This window comes from Pristiophorus japonicus, chromosome 8 (assembly GCF_044704955.1).
Source record: "Pristiophorus japonicus isolate sPriJap1 chromosome 8, sPriJap1.hap1, whole genome shotgun sequence".
NCBI lineage: Eukaryota > Metazoa > Chordata > Chondrichthyes > Pristiophoridae > Pristiophorus > Pristiophorus japonicus.
In genome coordinates, this window is record NC_091984.1 from 27,783,628 (window position 1) to 27,811,463 (window position 27,836).

The 27,836-nt window shown below is 42.6% G+C and overlaps 1 protein-coding gene across 1 annotated transcript; it reads left to right on the forward strand.

The window, feature by feature from the left end:
* Positions 1–1,184: 1,184 nt before the first annotated feature.
* On the forward strand, positions 1,185–27,251 carry dr1 (down-regulator of transcription 1). Its single transcript, XM_070886014.1, has 3 exons — positions 1,185–1,703; positions 20,177–20,340; positions 26,094–27,251. The coding sequence occupies exons 1-3, from the start codon at positions 1,484–1,486 to the stop codon at positions 26,241–26,243; spliced, it is 534 nt and encodes a 177-aa protein (XP_070742115.1). The 5' UTR covers positions 1,185–1,483; the 3' UTR covers positions 26,244–27,251.
* The last annotated feature ends 585 nt before the right edge of the window (positions 27,252–27,836 follow it).

The following is a 27,836-nucleotide window of genomic DNA, read 5'->3' on the forward strand; positions in this document are numbered from 1 at the left end:
GGAGACATCTAAGAGGCCATCTTATAGCAGTATTAAGGTAATAATATGTGTAAGATAAATCTGGACAATTACTTTAATAAATAAAGTTGTGAGACAAAGAGACACGGTAAGAGATAAACAGACTAATACCTGGAAAATGTGATCAGTGTATGGAACTTCATTCCTGGAGTAATGGAGATGAAAACCTGAGAATTATTATGAAACAAAATAATTTTGCATTTGAAATATCTGGTTGTTGCAATGGGGAGACTGGAAGCTCCTTCTGGATGGATGAATTAAAAAGAGCAAATCTTACAATTATATATCGCCTTTCGTGACCCCAGGACGACCTAAAGCGTTTTGCAACGAATTTTTTGAAATGTAGTCACTGTTGTAATGCAGGAAACGTGGCAGCCAATTTGCACATAGCAATGTGATAATGACCAGATAATCTGTTTCAGTGATGTTGGTTGAGGGATAAACATTGGCCAGGACGCTGGAAGAACTCCCCTGCTCTTCATTGAATAGTGACTTGGAATCTTTTACATCATCGGAGAGGGCAGACGGGGCTTCGATTTAACGTTTTATCCAAAAGACGGCACCTCCGACAGTGCAGCACTCCCTCAGTACTCCAGATCGTGGATCTGTGGATAGTAGCAGCATGCGTGGGCAGTAGGTTCGTGCAGCAGAGCTTGTTCTCCAGTCGTCTTGGTTAACCCTTGCCACGTGATCAATACTTAGCTGTCAAGCCAGTGTAGTGGCCACCCCACGTTAAAAGATGCAGAGGCATCTTCCACCCTTCAGTATGTAGTTCGGGATCTAGAATGTCAGGTCCCTCATTGAAACATCTGTGAACTCATCCCTTTTTGGTATGGAAGCAGGTCATCCTCGATACGAGGGACTACCTAATACTATACTAACATTTTTGAGCCTTTTTTTGAGCCCTCAGCACTGGAGTGTCAGCCTAGATTTTCTGCTCAAGTCTCTGGAGTGGGACTTGAACCTTCTGAGTCAGAGACGAGAGTGCTGCACGGCTGACACCCAAAGTAAGGGGACGAGAGGCCTTCTTCGTAACCGAACGATCGAGTGAAAAAAAGATCGGAATTCGGGAGGAACACTTCGTGCTGCTGCCACTCGGGGGCAGCACGGAGGCCCGGTGGGGTGACACCGGAAGTGCGGTCCTGCAGCGCTTCGCGGATGGCTTCCGGTAAGTGATTCAAGATGGCGGCGGAGCCGGGAGCGGAGGAATGAGCAAGGCGGCGAACAGAAGGGGCTCGGTTCGGTGACCGGAGCCGGAACCGTACCCGCGAGTAGCCTGGTTACTGGGAGATTCAGCGAGAGCGCCGGCGGTTGTGTTGGGAAGGCCGCCCGGGGAGGTAGCGGAGTGGGGGCTTTAAACCACCAACTCGCCGCTGCTTCACCCCCTGAAACTGGGGGCAAGCGGGACGGAGGGACACCAAGGAAGGCATTTTATTTTATTTACAAATATATATATAATCGAGTCATGGCTTCGGCGTCCGGCAACGACGACGATCTGACAATCCCCCGAGCCGCCATCAATAAGATGATCAAAGAGACGCTGCCCAACGTGCGGGTGGCCAACGAAGCCCGGGAGCTGGTGGTGAGCTGCTGCACTGAGTTCATTCACCTCATCTCCTCCGAGGCCAACGAGATCTGCAATAAGTCGGAGAAGAAGACCATCTCCCCGGAGCACGTTATCCAAGGTGAGGACTGAGGCTGAGCCTTTTCTCTCCGCTCTCCTCCCGCGGGCCAGAGCCGGAGGGAAGCCGCTCTCCACACTCGTGTTTCTCAGCAGGTTATTTTCTTTTTGCCACAGGGATCTGCAAGAGCCGCGTAAATCCAGTTTGGAAACGGGAAGGAAACTATTGAGCAAGCAAGTTTCCATAGCGGCCTGTGAGCAGCGTGCTGAACTGATACTGCGAATTGATACTGAAAGCAGTTGTGTGCTTTCCATATCTTCCACTGTCGCTCACTTCATGAATTGGGCAACTTAAGTAACATTTAGAACTCGTCACTAGCTGGACAATTCTAAGAAGGCCTTTTTTATGATTGTGATGAGCTTCATAGAAACAAATTTGCGAATGATAGTAGCAAGACTTTGTTGCTTGTGAAAGCAGATTTAAAGTCCATGTATGAATATGAATGGTGATGTTTCCACCAGAAAATGTTCATCCTGGCTAGCTCGATTTTAATTCGCTTACATATAAATTGCTTCATATTGGATTCAAGTGCTGCTGAAAGTGAGAATACTAAAGCAAAAATAATTAAATCTGATTTGATTTTCACTTTTTAAAAACTGTGACTGCAATGGTTCAAACATAGAACAGATACTCATTTCTAATTGGATATTCTCTATGTACCAAGAAATGTTCATTAGTCTAGTCCTCATTAGCAGCACTAATGAGCAATTTACATATGTGCTAGGTACATTGTGTTGCAGTAGGAAGGTTTATAAAAGTCTCAAGTTTACTTGGATAGCTAATAGTTTCTCCAAAAGACAAGTTCATACTATTTCTTGGCTCATTAGTATTTATGTGAATTATAAAGATGGGTGGAATGCAAATATATCAAATTGGCCAGGTACAGGAGGAGTTACTATGAAATGAGGAAGAGCATCTGGGGGGGGCGCTGAACATCTAGAGTCCGTTCCATCGCAGAAACCAAGCGTAGACAGCAGAAGGAGCATGCGTCAGCCCAGGCTCTCCACCCACCCCTTCCTTCAACCACTGCTCCACCTGTGACAGAGATTGTAGGTCCTGCACTGGACTCTTCAGTCATCTGAGAACTTACTTTTTTGAGTGGAAGCAAGTCATCCTCGACTCTGAGGGGCTGCCTATGATGATGAAATATTTACATGCCTTAATCCCATGAATACATATTGAGTTTTGATATAAAAATCAACCCAAAATTCACCAGATTATCTTTCTCAGCTCATGCATATGACTTAACTAATGAATTGAAAACTGCAGAAATGTGTGTGTACCTCTGCAGCCTTCTTTAGAATAGGATCCGTTGGCCTGAGTGAGATAAATGCATAGTTAAGTGTTTAATCTGACTAATTAGTGGATGAAATAATTTTGTATCCAGTAAAACATTCAAATCAAATACCTCCTTAACAGACTTGTCCATTTCTTCCTGCACACTCGCCATCAGTGTGGCATATTTTCTGCCCTTAAGTTTCCATTAGCGTGCTTGATTTTGTTACCGACCAGTTACCATTGTCTAAACTGGATTACATGTAAATTTAAAGAGGACTGAGACTTTGTGAAAAATTCTTCTGTTTGTTGCAGTGGTGGGTTGGCCCTATTTGAATCCTTAAAAAAAAATTGGCTTGATTTAACTAGAAGATGCCCTGGCACTTCAGCCCATCTTTGGGTGATTGTAAAATATGTGAGTAAAAGAGAAACTTAACTAAACCAGGGAAGTTAGTTTTTACTTTAAAATGTTTTTCTAAGGTCTTTTATTCTACCACTTGCCTTGTATACATTTTAACCAATGCACATGGTATGGGCTGTGCAGCTGGACAGGTGCCAGCAATGTTGCTTCATGACAGGAGACATGAACAGACAGATTTTTGACAGCCATTTTCTCCTTTCACTGCTTCACATAATTGTCTACCTCAGAGATGGCAACATTTACACGTTGAATTTACACAAGATTTTGATACTGAATTCTAGTTGTGTTCAGGCTCTTATCCGGACCACATAATGGGATATATCAATCTTTTACTGACTTCCCTTTTCTGCGTTGGTCAGGAAATGTAAAAACTTCTTTTGTAGTAAAGAAAAGTGATGATTGAAGCTTCCTCATCTTTAGTCCATCTTTAAGCATTTAACCATTGAAGCCAGTTTAAGGTTCCCAGTGTGCATATGAGCACAGCTGAAGAGCAAATTTACGTGTTTTTCACAGACTGTTTCTTTTTCAGCTGCTTTTAAGCTGAAAGTTGTTGAATATACCAAAGACCGTGGAAATCGTCCTGTAGAAAGACACAGTGTGAGCAAATGCAGCGTTCGTTTGCGATGAAAACAGAAAGTTTGGGTAGGTTTTTAAGAAAAACTGCCAGATCGTTTGGTTCTAGAAGGCAAAGTTTTAAAAAAATTATCAAATGTTTGACTGGACAAATGAGGGCTTGGATTAAAAAAAAATCATCCATGATTCAACTGAAATCAGGTGTGTTCATGTTGACTGCATCAATAACAACATTGTTGCCAAGATTCAACTATTTGTTTCCTGAGCAGACATTGAATCATAAATAGAACTGGATTTTCCAGTCTGACTGCTGCGTAAGAATTTTGCTTTAAAAAATTTTTGTGGCAGTGTTTGCCTTCAAAATGAAAGCCTGTTACGCAGCAGTTTGAAGTCAACATTGAACTTTATTTGATTAAAATACCACTTATTGCTGAGCACTGTTTGCATTGCTTGTAAGTGTGAAATCCACATTTTCCCTAATTTGGATAAATATGTTCTAAACACTTCCGCCTGCATGTGCAATGGCATATTCAGCATATCCAACTGTGTAATGTACATGAAACATTGCAAGACCAGTGGCCTTGCTTATATAATTTTAAGCGCTTGCCAGCAGTGAGTCTTTCGGGGTAGTTCTGGTAACAGGCACAATGATAGATAGCCTTGCAATAGAAATATGGTTGTCAAATCTGTGCAAGTGATCTCAGTCATCCTCAAGACTAACTATGGGAAAAGCCAAATTTGGACTCATCAGTCATAGCTATAGCCTCAAGAAAAATGAATTGGTGATACTATGCACCATGAGACTTTCTGGGGAGATGAGATTCATTAATCCAGGCTCTGTTTCTATACGTCTAGGGCCAATGGAATGCGTGCTCCATATATAATAATCCAACAGATACATTTGTGATAAATTTCCTCATCTGACTGCATTATTGAAGGTGAAGGAAAAAAATGCAAGCTTTTCCCAAGATTGCTGATGAATCATTGATCATTTCAGAGTGAAGTTCACACGTCTGCTTTTGTGCTTTGTTCAGTAGGTCTCTTCTCCAGTGTGCAGTATTCAGATTCTTGTTGGGCAAATTTCTATTTGGTTATGGTAGAAATGTGTGTTATCTGTATCATCTGACCTTATTGCACTGCTAATTGTGGGAGATAGTGGTCCCCATTTTTGCAAATGGTGTGAAAGAGAGATAGTTGTCCAGAAGAGAGAATGAGTCTGTTATTATGGTATAAAAACAGAAAATGCTGGAAATCTCAGCAGTTCAGGCAGCATCTGTGGTGAGGAAGCAGGGTTAATGTTTCGGGTCGATGATCCTTCGTCAGAACTGGAGAGTGTTCGGAAAGAACAGATTCTTAACGAGCACTGAAAGGGGGCGGGGAAGAAAGAACAAAAGGGAAGGTCTGATAGGTTGGAAGACAGGAGAGATTAGAGAGACAAAAGTGATGATGGCCCAAATTCAAATGGTAATGCCAAGAGTTAGAAAAACATTTGTCAAGAAAGGGTGTGAATGATAAGATAATGACCAACTGCCATTGGAGACAAGGGGAAAGAAAGAAACAGGCTCTGAGGAGGGGGAAGGGAAGGAAGCCAAAGATTGGCAGCGGTTATGCTCTGAAATTGTTGAACTCGATGTTGAGAGCAGAAGGCTGTAAAGTGCCTAAACGAAAGATGAGTTGTTCCTTGAGCTTCGTTGGAACAATGTAGGAGACCGAGGAGAGAGAGTTCAGAGTGGAAATGCAGTGGAAAATTAGTGACATGCGACCAGAAGCTCAGGGTCACACTTCAGACTGAACGGAGGTGCTCCGCAAAGCGGTCACTCAATCTACGCTTGGTCTCCTCAATGTAGAGGAGACCACATCGCATGCAGCGAATACAGTATACTAAATTGAAAGAAGTACAAGTAAATCGCTGTTTCACCTGGAAGGACTATTTGGGGTCCTGGGTAGTGGGAAGGGAGGAGGTAAAAGGGCAGGTGTTACATCTCCTGCTCTTGCACGGGAAGGTGCCGTGGGAGGGGGTGCTGTGGGTGACTGTGGAATGGACCAGGGTGTCGCGGAGGAGCAGTCCCTTCGGAATGCTGAGGGGAGGAGAAGATGTGATTGGTGGTGGGATCACGCTGGAGGTGGTGGAAATGGTGGAGGCTAGTGGGGTGAAAGGTGAGGATAAGGGGAACCCTGTCATGGTTCTGAGAGGGAGGGGAAGAGGTGAGAGCAGAGGTGCGAGAAAAAGAACTGACACGGTCAAGGGCCATGTTAACCACAGTGGAGGGGAATCCTCGAGGAAAAAGGAAGACATGTCCGAGGCACTGATGTGAAGGTGGTGCCGTCAGAGCAGATGCGATGAAGGCAGAGAAACTGGGAGAATGGAATGGAGTCCTTGCAGGATGCGGGGTGGGAGGGAGTGTAGTCTAGGTAGTTGTGGGAGTCAGTGGGCTTATAGTGGATGCTGGTCGAAAGCCTATCCCTAGAGATGGAGACGGAGAAGTCAAGGAAAGGAAGAGTCAGAGATGGACCATGTGAGGGTGAGGGAAGGGTGGAAATTGGACGCAAAGTGAATTAAATTTTCTAGTTCAGTGCGAGAGCAGGAATCGGCACAGATACAGTCATCAATGTACCGGAAGAAGAGATGAGGGAGGGGTCCTGAGTAGGACTGGAACAAAGAATGTTCCATATATCCCATTAAAAGGCAGGTATAGCTAGGACCCATGTGGGTTTCCATAGCAACACCTTTAATTTGGAGGAAATGGGTGGAGTTAAAGGAGAAGTTGTTCAATATGAGAACAAGTTCGGCCAGGCGGAGGGGGATGGGGGCTGGTTGGGCCTCTGCTCGAGGAAGAAGCAGGGCGCCCTCAGACCATCCTGGTGGGGGATGGACGTGTAGAGGGATTGGATGTCCATGGTGAAAAGGAGACGGTTGGGGCCTGGAAACTGTTAGTGACGGAGGGTGTCGGAGGAGTCGCGGATGTAGGTGGGAAGAGTGTGGACAAGGGGAGAAAAATTAATCGAGGTGGGAAGAAATCTTCCCCTCCCCTCCCCTCTCAGCATTCCGGAGGGACCGCTCCCTCCGTGACACCTTGGTCCATTCCGCAGTCACCCCCAGCACCCGCTCCCCTTCCCACGGCACCTTTCTGTGCAAGCGCAGTAGATGCAACACCTGCCCTTTTACCTCCTCCCTTCCCACAATCCAGGGCCACAAATACTCCTTCCAGGTGAAACAGCGATTTACTTGTACTTTCAATTTAGTATACTGTATTTGCTGCTCACGATGTGGTGGTCTCTACATTGGGGAGACCAAGTGTAGATTGGGTGACCGCTTTGTGGAGCAATTCCGTTCAGTCCGCAAGTGTGACTCTGAGCTTCCGGTCGCCTGTCACTTTAATTCTCCATTCCTCTCCCGCTCTGACCTCTCTCCTCGGTCTCCTACACTGTTCTAACAAAGCTCAACGCAAGCTCGAGGAACAGCACCTCATCCTTCGTTTAGGCACGTTACAGCCTTCTGGACTCAACATCAAGTTCAACAATTTCAGAGTGTAGCCGCTGCCAATCTTTGGCCCCCTTTCTCCCCCCCTCCCCCCCCCCCCCCCCCTCGTTTCTTTTTTTCTCCTTGTCTCTCATGAAAGCTGGTCATTATCCCACCATTCACGCCCTATCTTGACTAATATTTTTCTCACTCCTGGCATTACCATGTGAATTTGGGCCATCATCCCTTTTGTGTCTCTAATCTCTCGACATCTAGATTCTTCAGCCAGGAGAAACAGCCTCTCAAGCCATTTAATAACTGGGTCATCATAGGCAGTCTCTTGGAATCAAGGAAGACTTTCCTGAAGTGAGTTCTTTGGTGGCTGAGCAGTCCAATATGAGAGCCACAGACTCTGTCACAGGTGGGACAGATAGTCATTGAGGGAAGGGGTGGGTGGGACTGGTTTGCCACACGCTCTTTCCGCTGCCTGCGTTTGATTTCTGCACGCTCTCGGCGTTGAGACTCAGTGCTCAGCACCCTCTCGGATGCACTTCCTCCACTTAGGGTGGGCTTGGGCCAGGGACTCCCAGGTGTCAGTGTGGATGTTGCACTTTATCAGGGAGGCTTTGAGGATGTCCTTGTAGCATTTCCGCTGCCTACCTTTGGCTCATTTGCCGTGAAGGAGCTCCGAGTAGAGCACTTGCTTTGAGGGTGTCTGGCATGCGGACTCTGGCCTGCCCAGCGGAGCTGATCAAGTGTGGTCAGTGCTTCAATGCTGGGGATGTTAGCCTGAATGAGGACGCTGATGTTGGTGCGTCTGTCCTCCCAGGGGAGTTGTAGGATCTTGCAGCGACATCGCTGGTGATATTTCTCCAGCAACTTGAGGTGTCTACTGTACATGGTCCATGTCTCTGAGCCACACAGGAGGGCAGGTATTACTATAGCCATGAGTTTGGTGGCAGTTTTGAGGGCCTGGTCTTAAAACACTTTTTTCCTCAGGTGGCTGAAGGCTGCACTGGAGGCGGTGTTGAATCTCGTCGTCTCTGTAGTCTGCTGTGGAATCCACTCAGTTTCTAATGTAGGGTGAAATTCAAAGAACAATAACAATGCAGAGTCAATTGTACATGTGGAATTATTTGAATAGCTTTCATTTCAGGCTGCTGAACATTTCTATGGAAAGATTCATATAGGACACTAAAGTGAAAGCGGCATTGCAGCAATTTATAGGAAGGATGTGTGCTCGGAACAAATACAGGATGAAGAAAATGGCAGCCAGGGAACAACTGTTTGTTTTCTGTACCAGCTGTGCCTGCTGCTGGTGAGCTGGGGTGGGGGGCAGGCAGATCACTTTACGTGGTTCTTCTCACTGCTGAAACACCTGAGTTGAATCAACGACAAGAGTAGCTTGCCTTTATATAGCGCCTTTTAATGTAGTAAAACATCCCAAGGTGCTTCATAGGCGTGTTATCAAACAAAATTTGACACCGAGCCACACAAGGAGATATTAGAACAGATGAAGAGGTAAGTTTTAAGGAGCATCTTAAAGGAGGAGAGAGAGCTAGAGATGTGGAGAGGTTTATTTATGGAATTTTAGGGCCTAGGCAGCTGAAGGCACGGCCTCCAATGGTGGAGCGAATAAAACTAGGGATGCACATTAGGTCAGAATTGGAGGAGTGCCGAGTTCTTAGAGGGTCATAAGAACATAAGAAATAGGAACAGGCGTAAGCCATTCAATAAGATCATGGCTGATCTGATCATGGACTCAGTTCCACCTCCCTGCCTGCTCCCCATAACCCCTTATCGTTTAAGAAACTGTCTATTTCTGTCTTAAATTTATTTAACGTCCCAGCTTCCACAGCTCTCTGAGGCAGCGAATTCCATAGATTCACAACCCTCTGAGAAGAAATTTCTCCTCATTTCAATTCTAAATGGGCTGCCCCTTATTCTAAGATCGTGCCCTCCAGTTCTAGTCTCCCCCACCAGTGGAAACATCCTCTCTGCATCCATCTTGTCAAGCCCCCTCATAATCTTCTACGTTTCTATAAGATCACCTCATTCTTCTGAATTCCAATGAGTAGAGGTCCAACCTACTCAACCTTTCCTAATAAGTCAACCCACTCATCCCCGGGATCAACCTAGTGAACCTTCTCTGAACTGCCTCCACAGCAAGTATATCCTTTCGTAAATATGGACCAAAACTGCACGTAGTATTCCAGGTGTGGCCTCACCAATACCCTGTACAGCTGGTAACAAGACTTCCCTGCTTTTATACTCCATCCCCTTTGCAATAAAGCACCAGGGGTACCTAAAAAGGAAGTGCCAACCTGGTGAAGCTACAACACAGGACCACATACACGCTAAACTGCAGAAAAGCATGCTATAGACATAGCTAAATGATCCCACAACCAACGGATCAGATCAAAGTTCTGCAATCCTGCCACATCTAGTGAATGGTGGTGGACAATTAAACAACTAAGGGAGGAGGAACATCTCCATCCTCAGTGATGGCAGAGCCCAGCACGCAAGTGCAAAAAACAAAACAGAAGCATTTTCAACTGTCTTCAGCCAGAAATGCCAAGTGGATGATCCATATGGCCTCCTCCTGAGGTACCCACCATCACAAAAGCCAGTCTGCAGGTAAATTCGATTCACTCCACGTGATAGCAAGAAAAGGCAAATGATGTGGCCCCAATAACATCACAGCTGTCGTGATGAAAACTTGTGCTCAAGAACTAGACGTGCCTCTATCCAAGCTGTTCCAGTACAGCCAGCACAAAGGAAGATGATTGTGGTTGTTGGAGGTCCATCATCTCAGCCCCAGGACATCGCTGCAGGAGTTCCTCAGGGCAGTATCCTAGGCCCAACCATCTTCAGCTACTTCATCAATGACATTCCCTCAATCATAAGGTCAGAAGTGGGGATGTTCGCTGATTGCACAGTGTTCAGTTCCATTCGCAACTCCTCTAATAATGAAGCAGTCCATGCCCGCATACTGTAAGACCTGGACGATATTCAGGCTTGGGCTGATAAGTGGTAAGTAACATTCATGTCACACAAGTGCCAGGTAATGACAGTCTCCAACAAATGAGAGACTAACCACCGCCCATTGACATTCAACGGCATTACCATCACTAAATCCCCCACCATCAACATCCTGGGGTTCACCATTGACCAGAAATTTAACTGGACCAGTCACATAAATATTGTGGCAAGGTCAGAGACTGGATATTCTGTGGTGAGTGTTTCATTTCCTGACTCCCCAATGCCTTTCCACCATCTACAAGACACAAGTCAGGAGTGTGATGGAATACTCTCCTTGCCTGGATGAGTGCAGCTCCAACAACACTCAAGAAGCCTGATCCCATCCAGAGCAAAGCAGCCTGCTTGACTGGCACCCCATCCATTACCTTAAACATTCACTCCCTGCACCACCTTGGCTGCAGTGTGTACCATCTACAAGTTGCACCGCAGCAACTTGCGAAGGCTTCTTCGGCAGCACCTCCCAAACCCGCGACCTACACCACCTGGAAGGACAATGGCTGCAGGTGCATACGAACACCATCACTTGCAAGTTCCCCTCCAAGTTACACACCATCCTGACTTGGAAATATATCACCGTTCCTTCATCGTTGTTGGGTCAAAATCCTGGAACTCCCTCCTTAACACCAGTATAGGAGTACCTTCATCACATGGACTGCAGCAGTTCCCACCACCTCACCAGGCCTCACCACCACCTTCTCCAAGGTAATGAGGGATGGCAATACATGCTGGCCTTGCCAGCAACACCTAATCCTGTTGGTGAATAAAAACATAAATTCCAAAATTCCTTGCGTAGAGCTTTGGAAAATTATGACAAACATATCTACAATTTCCTCATTTCTTTTAATATCAAAAGGTGGAACACACCAGGTCCTGGAGAGTTGTCTGCCTTATATTCCATTATTTTCTCCATTTATTCATGAATACGTTAATAAGTTCCTCCCCGTGACTTATTTTTAGATTTCCTTGTACCACCGGTATTTTGTCCTCTACTATGAAGAGACACAACCAGTTAATATTTATTGTTCATTATAATCTCACTTGCATCTGTCTTTAATGGACACTTTCCCCTTTACCACTCTCTTTCTCATAATATATTTATAAAAAATTTTTACTGTTACCTTTGATATGCCTTGCAAGTTTTTTTTTCATATTGCCTTTTGCTCCTCATTACATTATATCATTTTGTTGCATTTCACAGTTCTCCCATTCTATTCGATGTTCACATTTCCATTCTGCAGGCCTTTTCTTTTAGCTTGATACTCTTCCATTGCTCATTTGTTAACCATAGTTGCTTAACTGTAAATGGAGCTTTCGCCTTTTACTTTGTACTTTACCAAAAAACCCTTTAAATACTTCCCCCTGTTTCTCTGTAGGTTTACCCATTAACAGTTCAGCCTAGTTTACTGTGGGCCATTTATTTCTTGTCCCCATGAAATTTGCCTTGCATAAATTTAAAACCTTCGTTTATGATTCTCCTTTCCTCAAACCCAGTCATTTTACAGTCACTATTTGCAAGATGTTAAGTAATTCTGGCTTGTTGTTCATCACTGAATTTAGTATGGCCTGTTCCCTTGTCGCTTCTAAAACATATTGTTCCAGAAAACTGTCCCAAATACATTCTAGAAATTCATTGCATTGAGTTGTCCTGCGTCTGTGAGAAAATAAAAATCTCTCATCATAATTACAGTGGGGCATCTTGCAGCATGCCAAGTTAGCTAGATTTGTTCGTGCGCGTTTAGGTTTTCAACTTTTTAGCCCACAAAGTTGCTGGAAATGCGAGCTGATAATGGCACGGCAAAGGCATCTGGGACCTTGGTGGACAACGGGGCAAACAGTGTAACTCCTTAATCCAATGATATTTAAGGATTGAGAAATAAACAGGACAAGCTGAGACGGAGGGTGAATTAGAATGGGTGAATTCAGTGTCAAATCAGGTATAAAAGGAGAAATAGAGAGGGAAGGAAAGATTGGATTGAGAGAAAAAAGGGGGCAGAAAGGAAAGGTAAGACTTTTTTCTTGTTTACATTCACCTGAGGAGATAGACCGAACCTTGGTTTAACATCTCTTCCACAAACCAGCACTCGCGCAATTCTGTACTGAAGCGTTAGCCTAGACTGCTCAATTCGTGGAGAGGGCCATGAACCCCCATCAACTAAGCCAAGCTGTCAGAGACTTGAGAAGTTGGAGTTGTTTTTCACTAGAGCTGAGGAGGTTCAGGAGTGACCTGATGGATATCCTCAAGATTATGATGGGTCATGATAGGATGAATACCGATGCACTGTTAGCTCACATACAGGTATTGCATTTCTTGTTATTCATGGGTCTTGCAAAATACTACAATATAATGGTGATTTCATTGCACAGTATTTAAACAAGATATAGGACCTTGCTGTAGGCTCTTCATGCCACCAATTTCCCAAGTTTTATCTAGCCTCAATTCTGTACAGTATGTGAAATATAACAAAGCATTATTGCAACAGAATGAGCTTTCTTTCCAGCAGTTACTTGTATTGAATATCAAAAGAGAGGACTCCTGGAAACTTAAAAAAAAATGCTTCTCTGAAGGCAGCTATGATAGTGACATGAAATCTCTTGGAAATGCACTTTTAAGGATATTCTTACATAAATTTAGATTTGCACTTGTCCTGACGTATATTTGACACAGAGAAACAGATGTGTGGTTATTTTGATCTCTGATTTTAGCTTTAGTAGGCAGAATTCATGCTCTTTGATACTAACACTTAAATATGCAATAGATACTGAAGTGTTTCCTATATATTTATCTGTCTTTATTTCACTGGAGGACCATTTTAAATTCATTATATAAATTGCTGCTGAGAGATTTTACTGTGCCTTATTGATGCGCTTTAACATTTTGTAGTGATATCAACAGCCGAAATAAACATAATTAACTAGTTACAATTCCAGCACTTGTATTGCATAGAAGTTAGAGCTGGCTTCAGCTAGCCAGCTTATAACAGGTGTGTGACAATTATAGGTAGTAATAGTGATCACTTAATTTAAACAGTATAAACTGGTTGTTTTAATCAATTAAATTCTTTTGTTTTTAAATGTAAATACTTAGACTCAATAATTTTGGCAGGTGATTGAGGGTATTGCACTATTTAGAGATATACTTTCTATGGCATGAATAGCTACTTTTTTTAAACTTGTCAATGACACTTATTTTGGTAGGTCTTTGGCTGAAAGTGTTCATTAAATCATTGAAGACTTTAACTGCATTTTTTTAGTTGTGCAATATTTTTGTGTGTGTGCGTATATGGTCGGGTCAAACTGCATCTTGCAATCTTAATTTGAGTGTTATGGATCTTTCTTTGATCTGTCATCACTTGATTTATTTTTGCACTGTTTATGCAGTGAATGAATTTCCTGTTACTGTTTCCTCATTTAAAACATTACTTCTGCACTTGCTTTCGTTTTGCTGAATTACTGGAAGTGATGTTTACATTTGCTGTATTAACACTGGGCAAAGTAGGGACAGCATTTAATGGTGTACAAAGCAGTAATTATAAAAGGCTTTGTTCGTAATGGGCTGAGTTTTGCCTTTCTAAAGTTACAATAACCTGCTATTCGTACACTAGTCTTCATTAGATTCTTTTATCATCTTTAGCTGAATACTGCTGACACAATAAATGTATGTAACAGTAGATTTGGACTTGTCCTGACGTATTCTTGACACTGAGAAACAGATGTTGGTTATTTTGATCTCTGATTTTAGCTTTAGTAGGCAGAATTAATGTTCTTTGATCTGAACACTTAAATATGCAGTGGATACTTAAGTGTTTCCTATATTTATCTATTTTTACTTCACTGGAGGACCATTTAAATTCTTTATATACATTTCTGTGAGATTTTACTGTTATTGATGTGCTATAACATTTTGTAGTGATATTTGCAGCCAAAACACACACTATAGTTGCCTAGTTGTAATTCCAGCACTTATATTACACAGAAGTTAGAGAGCTGGCTTCAGCTAGGCAGCTTTAAACAGATGTATCGAAATTATAGCACAAAGGAAAATCAATCTATTTGCTCAATATAAGACCAGTAAGAATCCAGAACTTGTATATTCTCTCCCAACCCCACCCTGTGTCCAGTGAATCAATGTATAGAATCCTCTTGTCCTGGCCTTCAAATCTTTCCACAGCCTTATTCTATCCGTTTGGATATCTCTAGCTATTCATTCTTGTATGCATTGCACCCTCTGCTTCTAGATTGCTGCTTATTATGTGCTCCTGTTCTACCTTCAGCCTTGGTTCAGTGACAACATTCTTGCCTCTGTGTCAGAAGGTCATGAGTTCAAGCTCCATTCCAGAGATGTGAGCATGTAATCTAAGGGTAATACTTCAGTGCAATACTGATCGTGCTGCACTGTCCGAAGTGTTGTCTTTCGGATGCGACATTAAACTGAGGACCCTTCTGCCTGCTCAGGTAAATGTAAAAGATACCGTAGCGCTATTCTGAGAAGAGCAATGGAGTTCTCCTGGTATCTTGTCCGATATCGACTACTCAACCAACACCATTAAAACAGATTAACTGGTCAATTATCTCATTGCTGTTTGCGTGTTTTTGCTGTGTACAAATTAGCTGCCATGTTTGCCTACAAAAAACTACTTTATTTGCTGTAAAATTCTTTCTCACCAGAGTCTGATCATTCAGTCACCATGTTTCTTGCCTATGATATTCCCTCCCAAAATCACTTCTCTTCCTTTCTCCCTCTGCTTTCAGAAACCACCTTTTTAAAAAAAAAAACCTTCAGAGTTACTTCTCTCTGCTTTCCAAGTTCCCCAATCCTTGACTTTTCATCCTGTGAAACTCTTCTCTTTTACTCGGGTAGCAACAACAGCATATATTTATATAGCGCCTTTAACATAATTATATGTACCAAGGCACTTCACAGGACAGTTACCAGACAAAATTTGACTCCAAGCCCCATAAGGAGCTATTAGGACAGATGACCAAAAGCCTGGCCAACGAGGTAGGTTTTAAGGAGCGTCTTAAAGAGAAGCAGAGAGGCTTAGGGAGGGAATTTCAGAGCCTAGGGCCCAGGAAGCTGAAGGCACAGCCGCCAGTGGTGGAGCGATTAAAATCAGGGATGTACAAGAGGCCAGAATTGGAGAAGCGTAGAGTTCTCGGCATGTTGTACGGCTGGAGGAGATTAGAGATTAGAGATTGGGAGTGGCAAGGCTATGGAAGGATTTGAAAACTCAGATGAGAATTTTAAGCAACAAAGTGTTGCTTAACCAGGTGCTGGTTAAACGGGACTTTCAGGGTGCAATTTCTTTGCTGGGCACTTGGTAATGAGTTAGGGCTGAAAACGAGGATGAGAATTTTTAAATCAAGGTATTGTTGGACTGGGAGCCACTGTAGGTCAGCAAGCACAGGGGTGATGAGCGAACGGGATTTGGTGAAAGTGCGAAAATGTGCAGCAGAGTTTTGGATGAGCTCAAGTTTATGTAGGGTGCAAGATGGGAGAGCAATAGAATAGTCAAGTCTAGAGGTAACAAAAGCATGGATGAGGGTTTCCGCAGCAGATGAACTGAGGCAGTGGAGGAGATGGGTGATGTTACAGAGGTGGAAGTAGGCGGTTTGGTGATGGAGCAGATTTGTGGCTGGAAGCTCATCTCAGGGTCAAATAGGATGCCACGGTTGTAAACAGTCTGGTTCAGCTTTAGACAGTGACTGGGAAGAGGCATGGAGTCGGTGGGTAGGGAACGGAGTTTGTGATGGGCACCGAAGATAATGGCCCGGATTTTGCGGTCAGTAGCGAGGGGGCAGCGCTCGCCACTGACCTCCAAATAAAAACCCTCCACAAAGATTTAGCGGGTTCTAGAGCATCTATTTCTTCAGTTCCAACGTGACTTTGAATTTGACGCCATCTAGCTGTCGGCGAATATATGTTAAAGCAGGTTGTTGTAATATTTGTGCAAACATCCGTTGCAAATAAATGCCAACATTTTCCCGAAACGTAAGGGAATATTGTTTTGAGGCTGATGTTCTCAACTATCTGTGCCCTTTTGTCTCATACTCCTCCCTTTGATAGCAGAACTATATTCAAATGCTGTTTGTTCTTGCTTTGTCAGAATGAACCTATGCTACCCAAAATAGCATTTTCATTCTGAAATAGCATTATATTGAGCTGTTGAAAAGTGAAAATGTTGTCTTTTTGTAGAATCCTTTTTCAACTAAAAATCAAACTGTTTTAAATTTCTTGGCTTGAATTGTTGACTCCTTAGCGTGCTGAATTCATAGCCAATTTATTTTGTGGATTTTTTTGTCACATGCCACAGGCATTCCTTCAGGCGCTGTTGCAGTTGACTTGCACCTTGTTGGGTGTAGTCATGCTGCTGGGACAGTGAGCGACACAACTTAGAGCACAGAATTTTAAATTTGGCGCTATAAGAGACACATCTGAGTTGGCCTGGTTGTGCCTGATGCAACTACATGCATCTTTGCACTTCTGAGCCTGAATTGGGTGGAAAGCCAAACTTTAGGGCTGGTTTTTCAAGCAGTGAGAGCCCAATTTCTCACTTCCAGAAGTGAGAACCTGTGACACCCAGGAAACAGGTAAGTGAAATATTTAAATACAATTTTTAGAAATGTAATACAAATATTAAGATTTAATCAGAGCAGTGTAAAAGTTATTTTTATTTGTGTGTTCCTAGAGTGGAAGATTAATAAAGTACAAAAGCTACTGCCAAGTACATGTGCGATTGGGGATTTGTTTTAGCCTTGCTGTGTGTGAGCTGAAAACCTTAAAAATGGTTGCCACCAAGTTAAATGTGGCATCCAGAATTTGAAATAGTAGTTTTGGGTAGGTGTGCCATTTCATTAGTGTGGCTGAAGTACAATGTTTTTATCGCTTCCATCATTTCCACATCACACTCCTTTAACCACCCTAGTGTGACATGGCTTAAAGCACTCCGCTACAAGCTTATGACTAAATCAGGAATTATTCTGGGCTTTTCTCAGTTCCAAAGATGTGAAGATTTTGTATGATCACAAAGTCCTGAAATCCTCACTAAAACACCGACTTCAGTGATTTTATTTGCAAATTTTCTCACCTGCTCAAGGTACTTACTCGTGCTCAGGAATGCTAACCATTCAATACCTCATCCGCATGTACAAGTCCAGACAGTGAGTGACAACAGGGCATCACACTTGAGCTCAGTCCCGCCTAGATTGGCACATATATTTTCCATTAGGGGTCCATGGATATCAGTCAGGAGCAGGAACCCCGTGGCTGATTTACTTTTCTTTCTCTTCGCCCATCTCACCAACTAGAGCGCTGAGGCCTATTATGCCTCGAATTCTGTCCCACTTGAGATCAACTAACTCAGCATAGATCAGGATTCGAACCTGGTCTGAATCATCATCATCATCATAGGCAGTCCCCTGGAATCGAGGAAGACTTTCTTCCATTCCTGAAGTGAGTTCTTTGGTTGCTGAACAGTCCAATACAAGAGCCACAGACCCTGTTACAGGTGGGACAGATATTCATTGAGGGAAAGGGTGGGTGGGACTGGATCGGCGCACGCTTTTTCTGCTGTCTGCGCTTGATTTCTGCATGCTCTCGGATGCACTTCCTCCACTTAGGGCGGCCTTGGGCCAGTGACTCCAGGTGTCAGTGGGGATGTTGCACTTTATCAGGGAGGCTTTGAGGGTGTCCTTGTAGCGTTTCCGCTGCCCACCTTTGGCTTGTTTGCCGTGGAGGAGCTCCGAGTAGAGCATTTGCTTTGGGAGTCTCGTGTCTGGCATGCAAACTATGTGGCCTACCCAGCGAAGCTGATCGAGTGTGGTCAGTGCTTCAATGCTAGGGATGTTAGCCTGAGTGAGGATGCTGATGTTGATGCGCCTATCCTCCCAGGGGATTTGTAGGATCTTGCGGAGACATCGTTGGTGATATTTCTCCAGCAACTTGAGGTGTCTACTGTACATGGTCCATGTCTCTGAGCCATACAGGAGGGCAGTCATTACTACAGCCCTGTAGACCATGAGCTTGGTGGCAGTTTGGAGAGCCTGGTCTTCAAACACACTTTTCCTCAGGCGGCCGAAGGCTGCACTGGCGCACTGGAAACTGTGTTGGATCTCGTCGTCGATGCCTGCTCTTGTTGATAGGATGGCTCCCGAGATATGGGAAGTGATCCATGGTGTCCAGGGCTGCGTCGTGGATCTTGATTGGGGGCCAGTGCTGTGCGGTGAGGACAGGCTGGTATAGGACCTTTGTCTTACGGATGATTAGCGTAAGGCCCATGCTTTCGTACGCCTCAGTAAATACATTGACTGAATGGCTTGGCATCAAATCCAGTGAGCCATGATTATTCAAATATTTTGTCTTTGTGGACTGCATAAGTGTATATGCAATGGAGCCTTAGAGGCCATAATGTTCAAATCCATGTTCTCATTAATTTGCATATATCAAACTGTTGATACTAATAGAGCATGAATGTTCTGATCTAGGATTTATTCACCATTGAGACGGTAATGTTCAGAACAGTCCTCTCTAAACTTCTAGGTCCACAAAAGTCAAACGACAGCGAATCAGGAAAATCAATACCAATGGGACTAAGCTGACTGGGCTTCGGGTACTGGGTTGCCAGAGCTGGGGCTATATATGACCAATGGGCAGAAACCTGGACAGCTGTGGGTGGGGTGGCTTGACCCATCCACCTCCACGGAGGTGTGTGGGGGACCTGACCCATCCACCTCCATGGCACGAACCTGGTATTGCAGTACTTCCAGGAACGGTGCAGTGGCTCTAGGCCTTTTGGCTAAGAGCATTGGCGCAGAGTGATCCTTGAATGGGCCCAAGGTGACCTCTGGCGTTTGTGATTTGACAAAGAATTGGAACGATTGGCTACGAATTTCAAAAAAAAAAAATTAGGGAAGCTGTGCCTGAGTGTTGAGAACCAGCTTTGACCAAAAACCGAATGCAAAATTAGCTGTTTTCTAGCTGTAAAGGCAGCATCTGTAAAGCAGCATCCAACTGAAATTAATCATTGAGTGTTCTTGTACAAATTGGGTTTGCGGCAGTTGGCTTTATCTCTCGTTATTTCACTGATTATTTCTAGAATTGTCATTTTATTGGAATGCAAAAGTTTTTCCTGCTTTTCTTGGCATTTTTTGTATGCTATATCACATCCATATTTTGTGCTTTGTTTAACATTTTATGTTTGGTTGGATGAGGCAATAAATTAAGTAGTGTGGGTTTTGTTTTAATGTAAAAGGTCAGTTTGTGAGTTGGAGGAAAAGTTCACATCGCCATTTCATAATTTGGTTTTGGAAATCATCTAAGAATTGTGTCAAACACCAAGAAAGATATGGATAGAGATGAAATTATAAAACAAGCATTTATGCACGTGAAATCTAAATTGTCTCAGTAACTTCAATTTGCAAATGTTAAGTCCCAGACACGTTGTAGACAAGATGATTGCTGTCAAACAATTGCCTGAAACGTGAGATAATGCTGTAAATACACAGCAGGGTGGCCAACATATTTAAAGAAAGGGACCTATTACTGTGTTGGATGTAGAACCTTTGTTAGTTGCTATATATTTCCTGTTACATCCTGATTTCCATTCTTTGGCAGTTATTTATCATTTTAATTGGAAGGAAAATATTTGATACAGTATCTGTAAACCCTAAAATGGTTAGGTAATTATTTTCTTTCTTTTTATTTTTTAGCCCTGGAGAGTCTTGGGTTTTGCTCTTACATTAGTGAAGTAAAGGAAGTCTTGCAAGAGTGCAAAACAGTAGCACTAAAGAGGAGAAAGGCAAGCTCACGTCTAGAAAACCTCGGCATACCAGAAGAAGAATTACTGCGCCAGCAACAGGAGCTATTTGCAAAAGTAAGTAGCGTATTTGGAAGTAAGTCGCACATGGCTGTTCAGACCCATTAGATAGCTGTTGTCATTTATAAAAACTTAGTGTTGCTACATTTTGGAAATCAGGTTCTGCAGTTTACTAGGTAATGTACTGTTGAGTTAAAGCTTTATAACAATGATACATCTGTAGCAGAAGATCTACCATAAAGCATTATTGTAAGAGTATTTTTGGGCACTCTCTATGTCCTTTATACACCGTGCCCGAGTTGTTCCCATGCCGCTGGCCCTCAATTTTCAACTGTTGGGGGAATGTCAAACTGAGGGAAATTCCATGATTGCTTGGATCTCTACTGTTTCTAATTTACACAAGTGAACAGGATGCTGTAACCAGTTGCAAGCTTGGCCAGTTTGCCGAGTACCAAAGTAGGCAGAGCGGTAGGAATAAAGTGGTCAATGACTGGTATGGAGAATCAGATCAATTGTGTAATTTGACAGAAAAATGAAATTTGATACAATTATGAGGTATTATGTATTGGGTGAAAAATGAGAGTGCCTTAATTCAAAGTAATTTTTGCTTGGGGAAAGAAAGTTGAATTATCTAATTATTCAAATTAATGAAATGGACTGGCACAGGAGCCTCTTTCTGCATGATTTCAATTTGAATTAAACAACTTCAAATTGAGAAGAGTAGATTATAGGTGTACAATGAATGGAATGGAATTAGTACAAAGAGACTTTTCGGACTTGGGCGTTAAAGTACGCTTGTCTCCTTCATTGACTGGACAATGTGATTGAGCAGTTAATAAATCACAAATCAACAGAAGTTAACCACTGACTTTATAATGCATTTGTCAAACCATTCCTGAATACTTCAGGTTTTGTCACCACACTACAGAAAGAATGTACATGTGTTGGACAGAAGAACAACAAAATGATTCCAAATGTAAAGCTGGTGATCTGTGATAAATTAGAGAAGCTGAAGCTCTACAATCTAGAAAGAAGGGGGAAACATCCTTGTGACTGGTGTAAAAGTTGCCTAGTATAAATAAAGGGCATCAAGTTTAATTCATGAAAACTAAATTTAAAAACAATATTAGAATTTTTTTTACTTAGCAATAAATGTTTGAAATCAAGTACATTGAATGTTTGAAATGCAGTTGGATGCTAGGCTGGAAGTGTTGCTGTACTAGAGGAATGAGCTTGATGGGCTAAGTTACCTATTGTCTTACTTCGCAAGAACATAAGAATTAGGAACAGGAGTAGGCCATCTAGCCCCTCGAGCCTGATGCGCCATTCAACAAGATCATGGCTGATCTGGCCGTCGACTCAGCTCCACTTACCCGCCCGCTCCCCGTAACCCTTAATTCCCTTATTGGTTAAAAATCTATCTATCTGTGACTTGAATACATTCAATGAGCTAGCCTCAACTGCTTCCTTGGGCAGAGAATTCCACAGGTTCACAACCCTCTGGGAGAAGAAATTCCTTCTCAACTCGGTTTTAAATTGGCTCTCCCGTATTTTGAGGCTGTGCCCCCTAGTTCTAGTCTCCCCTACCAGTGGAAACAACCTCTCTGCCTCTATCATGTCTATCCCTTTCATTATTTTAAATGTTTCTATAAGATCACCCCTCATCCTTCTGAACTACAACGAGTAAAAACCCAGTCTACTCAATCTATCATCATAAGGTAACCCCCTCATCTCCGGAATCAGCCTAGTGAATCGTCTCTGTACCCCCTCCAAAGCTAGTATATCCTTCCTTAAGTAAGGTGACCAAAACTGCACGCAGTACTCCAGGTGCGGCCTCACCAATACCCTACACAGTTGCAGCAGGACCTCCCTGCTTTTGTACTCCATCCCTCTCGCAATGAAGGCCAACATTCCATTCACCTTCCTGATTACCTGCTGTACCTGCAAACTAACTTTTTGGGACATTGACCGGTACGCTCGCAGCCTTCCGCGAGAGGTGGGCACCGGAGGGACTGGAGTGCATCATCACGCCCGGCAACCAAATTTTAATTTGATTTTATGTTTTTAAGTTAATTTGTTTTAATTGCCGGTGCTTTTAGTGTCCCCCTCCCCTTTTATAGGGGGCACTTGGAGAAAAATTCAATTCTGTGCCCAAAAAAAAACCCCCAAAAAAAGGGCATTGTAAATGTTGGTGTTTCCTCCAGATCGGGGGGCACGGTTTAATGTTTTTTGTTTGCTCCTAAAAGAATTTCATGCACAAGGACCCCCAGGTCCTCTGCACTGCAGCATGTTGTAATTTCTCCCCATTCAAATAATATTCCCTTTTACTGTTTTTTTTTTCCCAAGGTGGATGACCTCACACTTTCCGACATTGTATTCCATCTGCCAAACCTTAGCCCATTCGCTTAACCTATCTAAATCTCTTTGCAGCCTCTCTGTGTCCTCTACACAACCCGCTTTCCCACTAATCTTTGTGTCCCTCTTCCAGGTCATCTATGTATATTGTAAACAGTTGTGGTCCCAGCACCGATCCCTGTGGCACACCACTAACCACCGATTTCCAACCCGAAAAGGACCCATTTATCCCGACTTTCTGCTTTCTGTTCACCAGCCAATTCTCTATCCATGCTAATACATTTCCTCTGACTCCGCGTATCTTTATCTTCTGCAGTAACCTTTTGTGTGGCACATTATCGAATGCCTTTTGGAAATCTAAATACACCACATCCATCGGTACACCTCTATCCACCATGCTCGTTATATCCTCAAAGCTGTGTTCACTAATGCTGTGTTCTCATTGGAGTGGCTCGGAGGATTGAACCTTAATTTTTTTCCCTTCTTCCTGTGGGAAACTATCTGGCCTATGTTCAGTACCTTTCTCTGGCAACACGGTGAGATTGGAAGCTCCCTATGTGGGAGCATTGCAATGATTTGGTTATGATCAGCCCATTTTTACACATAGTTTGTATCCTAGTAAATTAAGTTGTAATCTCAATTTTATTCTGATAGGTATAGCTATTGGCTGGCAACGCAAATGCTTGGCATGAATTGTTTCATGGCACCACTGTGTGGGATCAGAATTTATTTTATTTAGGTGTAGAATAACCAGGGAAAGCTCCTTTTGATTATCTTGGCCATACCATTGAATGAATAATTGCTACTGGAGTTGCTTCAGCAATTCACGTAAACCTTCCTGTATATTCTGGACTTCACAGTAACTCTTGTTTTTAAAGTGTCATGTCATATGAATGAATCACTAGTGCAGCTATTAACATTGTAAATGTAAAGAGCAATTCCACCTAATCTGAACTGATATTAAAAAGTGAGATTGCTTAACCCCAGAATTCCAGTTCCAACTTTACACATGTGAACAGGTTCATTTTGACTGAGTTTAGAATTCCTGGTGCTACCATAGAGGAACACAAGAACTGATGTATGGCACTCATTTTATTAGCAAGTAGTTGTCGTCTTTTTAAACATAACATTGTTCTTGGTGCAGGGGGAAAAAGTGGACAGCTCTCTGAACATTTATATTTCTAGTTTTTGGGAGAGAGCTGTGTTGATGCCTGGATCGACCCGCTGTCGAATTGGTTGGGCTTTACTGCAGAAATGGAATTTGAACTGTTGCAGAATTCTGAGGGTTTGGGTTGCTGCTCCCGTTTTTGATTTAGAATGCTTTGCTCTGATTGGCAAATGGATGCTAAAAAATATTGGCATAAAGAAATCATTATCTTTACTTTTACTTTTCTCAAATTAATTTCTGTACTCTGGTATAATCATACTGGTGAAGGGGAAATCCTATTAATGTTTTGTGTTGTTTCTCTTCCCTCCAAACTCTGATTCCCAAATTTCCTCCTTTCCAAATATACAACAATGCTATATAAAAGCCCTTTTCATGGGCTGTTTTTTCATTAGTTCTTTTTGTAATGAATGTTTTCAAACTCCATTCTTCTTTGTAATTGAATTATACTTTTAATATTGGAAGAACTCACTGGCTTGTAAGAATACCGTCCTCTGACAAAGATGAATCCCCCCCCCCCCATTACTAAGGATTTGGTGACACATCCAGGTGTTTTGATGCAGCATTTACAAGTCTTGATTTCAACTCAACAGCGGTAGTGTTTAGGACTGGTCACAGTCATTGGCTCAATGCAGTCATTGTCAGCTGAATTACTTGGATCTTGGTGACTTAGAATATTCTGGTTCAGAAGACATGCAGCAAGAATGAGGATACAAAGCCTTCCGAGACTTCTCGCTTGATGCCTTCCTTGCAAATCTGATTGGGTTTTTATTACTGTAGTACTTTATTTTGGATGTGCCCTTTCTGTCATCACACAGCCAGGATGCTAAAACCAGGTTGACCTGTGTGGGGTGGGGGCAGGGGGATGGGTTAGTAGAACAAGTGTTTTAGGTTGCTGGTCAAACACTTGTGGTGTTTAGATCTAGTGTCCGTGTGAATGGCACCGATACTGAGTTTTGCAGCTTGTACTATCATGATGTTTTGTCTGCCTGTGTTGGTCCTTTTCAATCAGGTCTAGGACGGGTTGCCAATTTTCTGCTTGGACTTTTCCAACTGTACTTCACTCCCATTACCACTGAAACCTCATATGCAAGCTCATTGACTAAATTCTCCACTTGTTGTATTAGTTGTTACCGTACCTAAATTGCAACTTGTCTCCATCTCTGCTGCGCTCGTCCAATTCTGTTCTGTGTTCTCATAATCTGTGTCCTTGGCTGCCTTCATTGGCTCCTGGCCCTAGTGCATCAAATTCAAAGTCCTTGTCCTTGTCTCCCGTTCCTCCGTGGCCTTTCATCTCCCTGTCTGTGTAACCTCCGGTATTTGGTGCTAGTGTGTCCTCCATTCTTTTGCTTCTGACCTCCTTTGCAGAACCAGGCATTACATATTCATTGCACCTACAGTTGCAGAATCTCACCTCTGGAGTATACTCCCTAACCTCGCCACCTTGCTACCTCTTTGAAAACGTAGCTCTTTGATCCATGCCTCCAGTCACCTTCTCAATCTGTTTCGCAGCAACATTTGGAGTCCTGTCTTCACCTGTGAACTGCTTTGAGAAGTTCTGTTATATTGAAGGTACTTTATTAAAGTTGCTTAGATGGCCAGGGCAAGAACGCAGAGTGGCAGAGAAATTGTTCCTGATCTATTAAGATTACTTCATGAACTATTCAGTATTCTTATCTCCTACAGAAGATTTCTATTCTTCCACCCTCACTCTCCATCCCCTCCCCTCCCTCCTCCCAACCTCAGATCCTAGATGACCAACTCTGAAAGCATCAGTACTCGTCAAAAGCAACATTCATTCTCTGGAAGAAGAGAGAACTCAGACCTGTATACGTCTGGGTCTAAATGACCTAGATGGTATAACGAGCAGGGCAGGTTTCTAAAAGCATAATGTTCCAGTGTCAAATTTAGAGCCTGCAAACACTAATTTAAAGGAACCGTTTCTTAGAATCAGTCTGCATTCTTGACCTGCAGTTTCTACCTTGGAAAGTAATTTACTACTAAACAGAGTTGAAGAGCAAGTTATATGCAGGTGTTTGTGTGCATTATTGCTTTGATGTCATATGCATGTTTTGTGATAAACAGTTTCCCATGCCTTAGTTAAAGATGTTGTCTTGCCACCCCAACCTGCCCTTGCTCACTTCCTGCCATCATGTACTGAAATCGGATCAGCTGGATCACCGAAGGAGTATTAAACTGTGCTTCTGTCAGTCTGACCTCCCAACCCATTTGGCAGACTACCAGACCACATTTCTGTGGCAAGCATTTACAGATGTCCTTATTTTTACAGGCCAGACAACAGCAGGCAGAATTAGCCCAGCAGGAGTGGTTACAGATGCAGCAAGCAGCCCAGCAAGCACAGTTAGCAGCATCAGCCACGACCAATACAGTCAATAAAGCGGGATCATCGCAAGATGAAGACGAAGAAGATGATGTGTAAACTTTACCAGCAAATTACTTGTACACAGATGTCCTTTTACCGCACGTTAACAATGACTTGGCCTGTCTGCAATTTCCAGCTTCATTCACAACTTTTCAGGCTGGCTGCTGGTGTCACAGTCATTGGCCAAGTCACAGCTGTCATGAGTTTTCATGTGTAACAACCAATCACTTTTATTATACATAGAAGTGCACAGGATTGGAAGTTTTCAGAATAATATTTAATATGTACACAACAGGTGACCACAATTGGGAGCAACAAATCAGTGCAGTACTTTAAAGCTCCATGGCTTGTTTCTTGTATTTTTCTGAAATTCAGTATTGTTACTGCTCATGAATCTGAGAATTAATGCTTCAGTTTGTGTAACCACTGTTTAATACAGAAAGCAAATTTATTAAGTGGCTTGTTTAAGTTTGCAATTGAAATGTTTTTTAATGTACAACTTGTAACCCAGGGGTAAAACTGACTTACAAAAGTCATATTTAACCTGCCCATAGTTCACTTTTTTTTAAAAAGAGAGTCTGGCTGTGTTCACAGAATTTTAAAGAGTAACCTTATTAACCTTGATAACCATCAGCGGATCTATAGTGGGCTATTTGTCTTAATTTTAGGTGGCACATGGTTTGTTTTAACGTATGTAACGTATTTCCAGATGTCAGGGTTAAAAACAAAACACATTTTTGTCAGCAGTTACATTACCAAAGAGTGAATTTAACAGTGAGAAGATTGACAAATGAGATGGAGTACTTGGCATCTGTTAACTGCTGCTTAAATGTTTTAACTGTTTTTGTACTGTAATGTTTCATGTTCTTTAAGAAATATACATAAACTGTTAACTATTTAGGGATTGATGACAGATTTCACCTTAATATATCTGGGAGATTTCCAATGTTTTATTTTAAACTGCACTGCTGGTTAATACGTAACTCTTCCATGGTGCTTATTGTTCTTACATTTTTCATGTGCTGTTTCTCTTAGCAATAAAAAGACAGGTTTTTATTTAAAAAATGCTAAAAATACACTTTATTTTGGTATCTATTTCAAAACTGTATTGTGACTAGTTTGCAAAGAGCATTTTAACAAATGTCCGATTTTCCTTTCGGAAATTTTAACAAATTTGTATTTTTTTCATTTTCCCCAATTCTAACGATGTGCCAGTGCCTAGCTGAAGTAGCAGGCCAATGACCAGCTCAAGTGTAGCTGTAAGGCATTCTGAGATTGTAGCTCTCATTAATTGTAGCTCTCCTCTGCATGAGCTGAGATCATTTAATTCAGTCCAGAACTGGGACCTTTGATCTGAAGCATACAGACCTGAATGTATGCATTGGTTTTACAAGCTGAGCCATGAGGCAGCAACTAAGTAATGGTTAAGGTCGGATTATGACACGTAAAGTGTCATTGAATGCATTAAAAATGAAGTATTGTGGTTGTTGGTAATGGAAGCAGCCATGCTTAGCAATATTGTCCTCTGAATTGTTCAAATCAGACTACATTATCTTTTCTGCAAAAAGCATCAACACAAAGGATCTCTTTTGCAATTTGACTTTAACATAGGCCAGCCTTTCTGAAATTTGAAATGGGAATAATACAAAG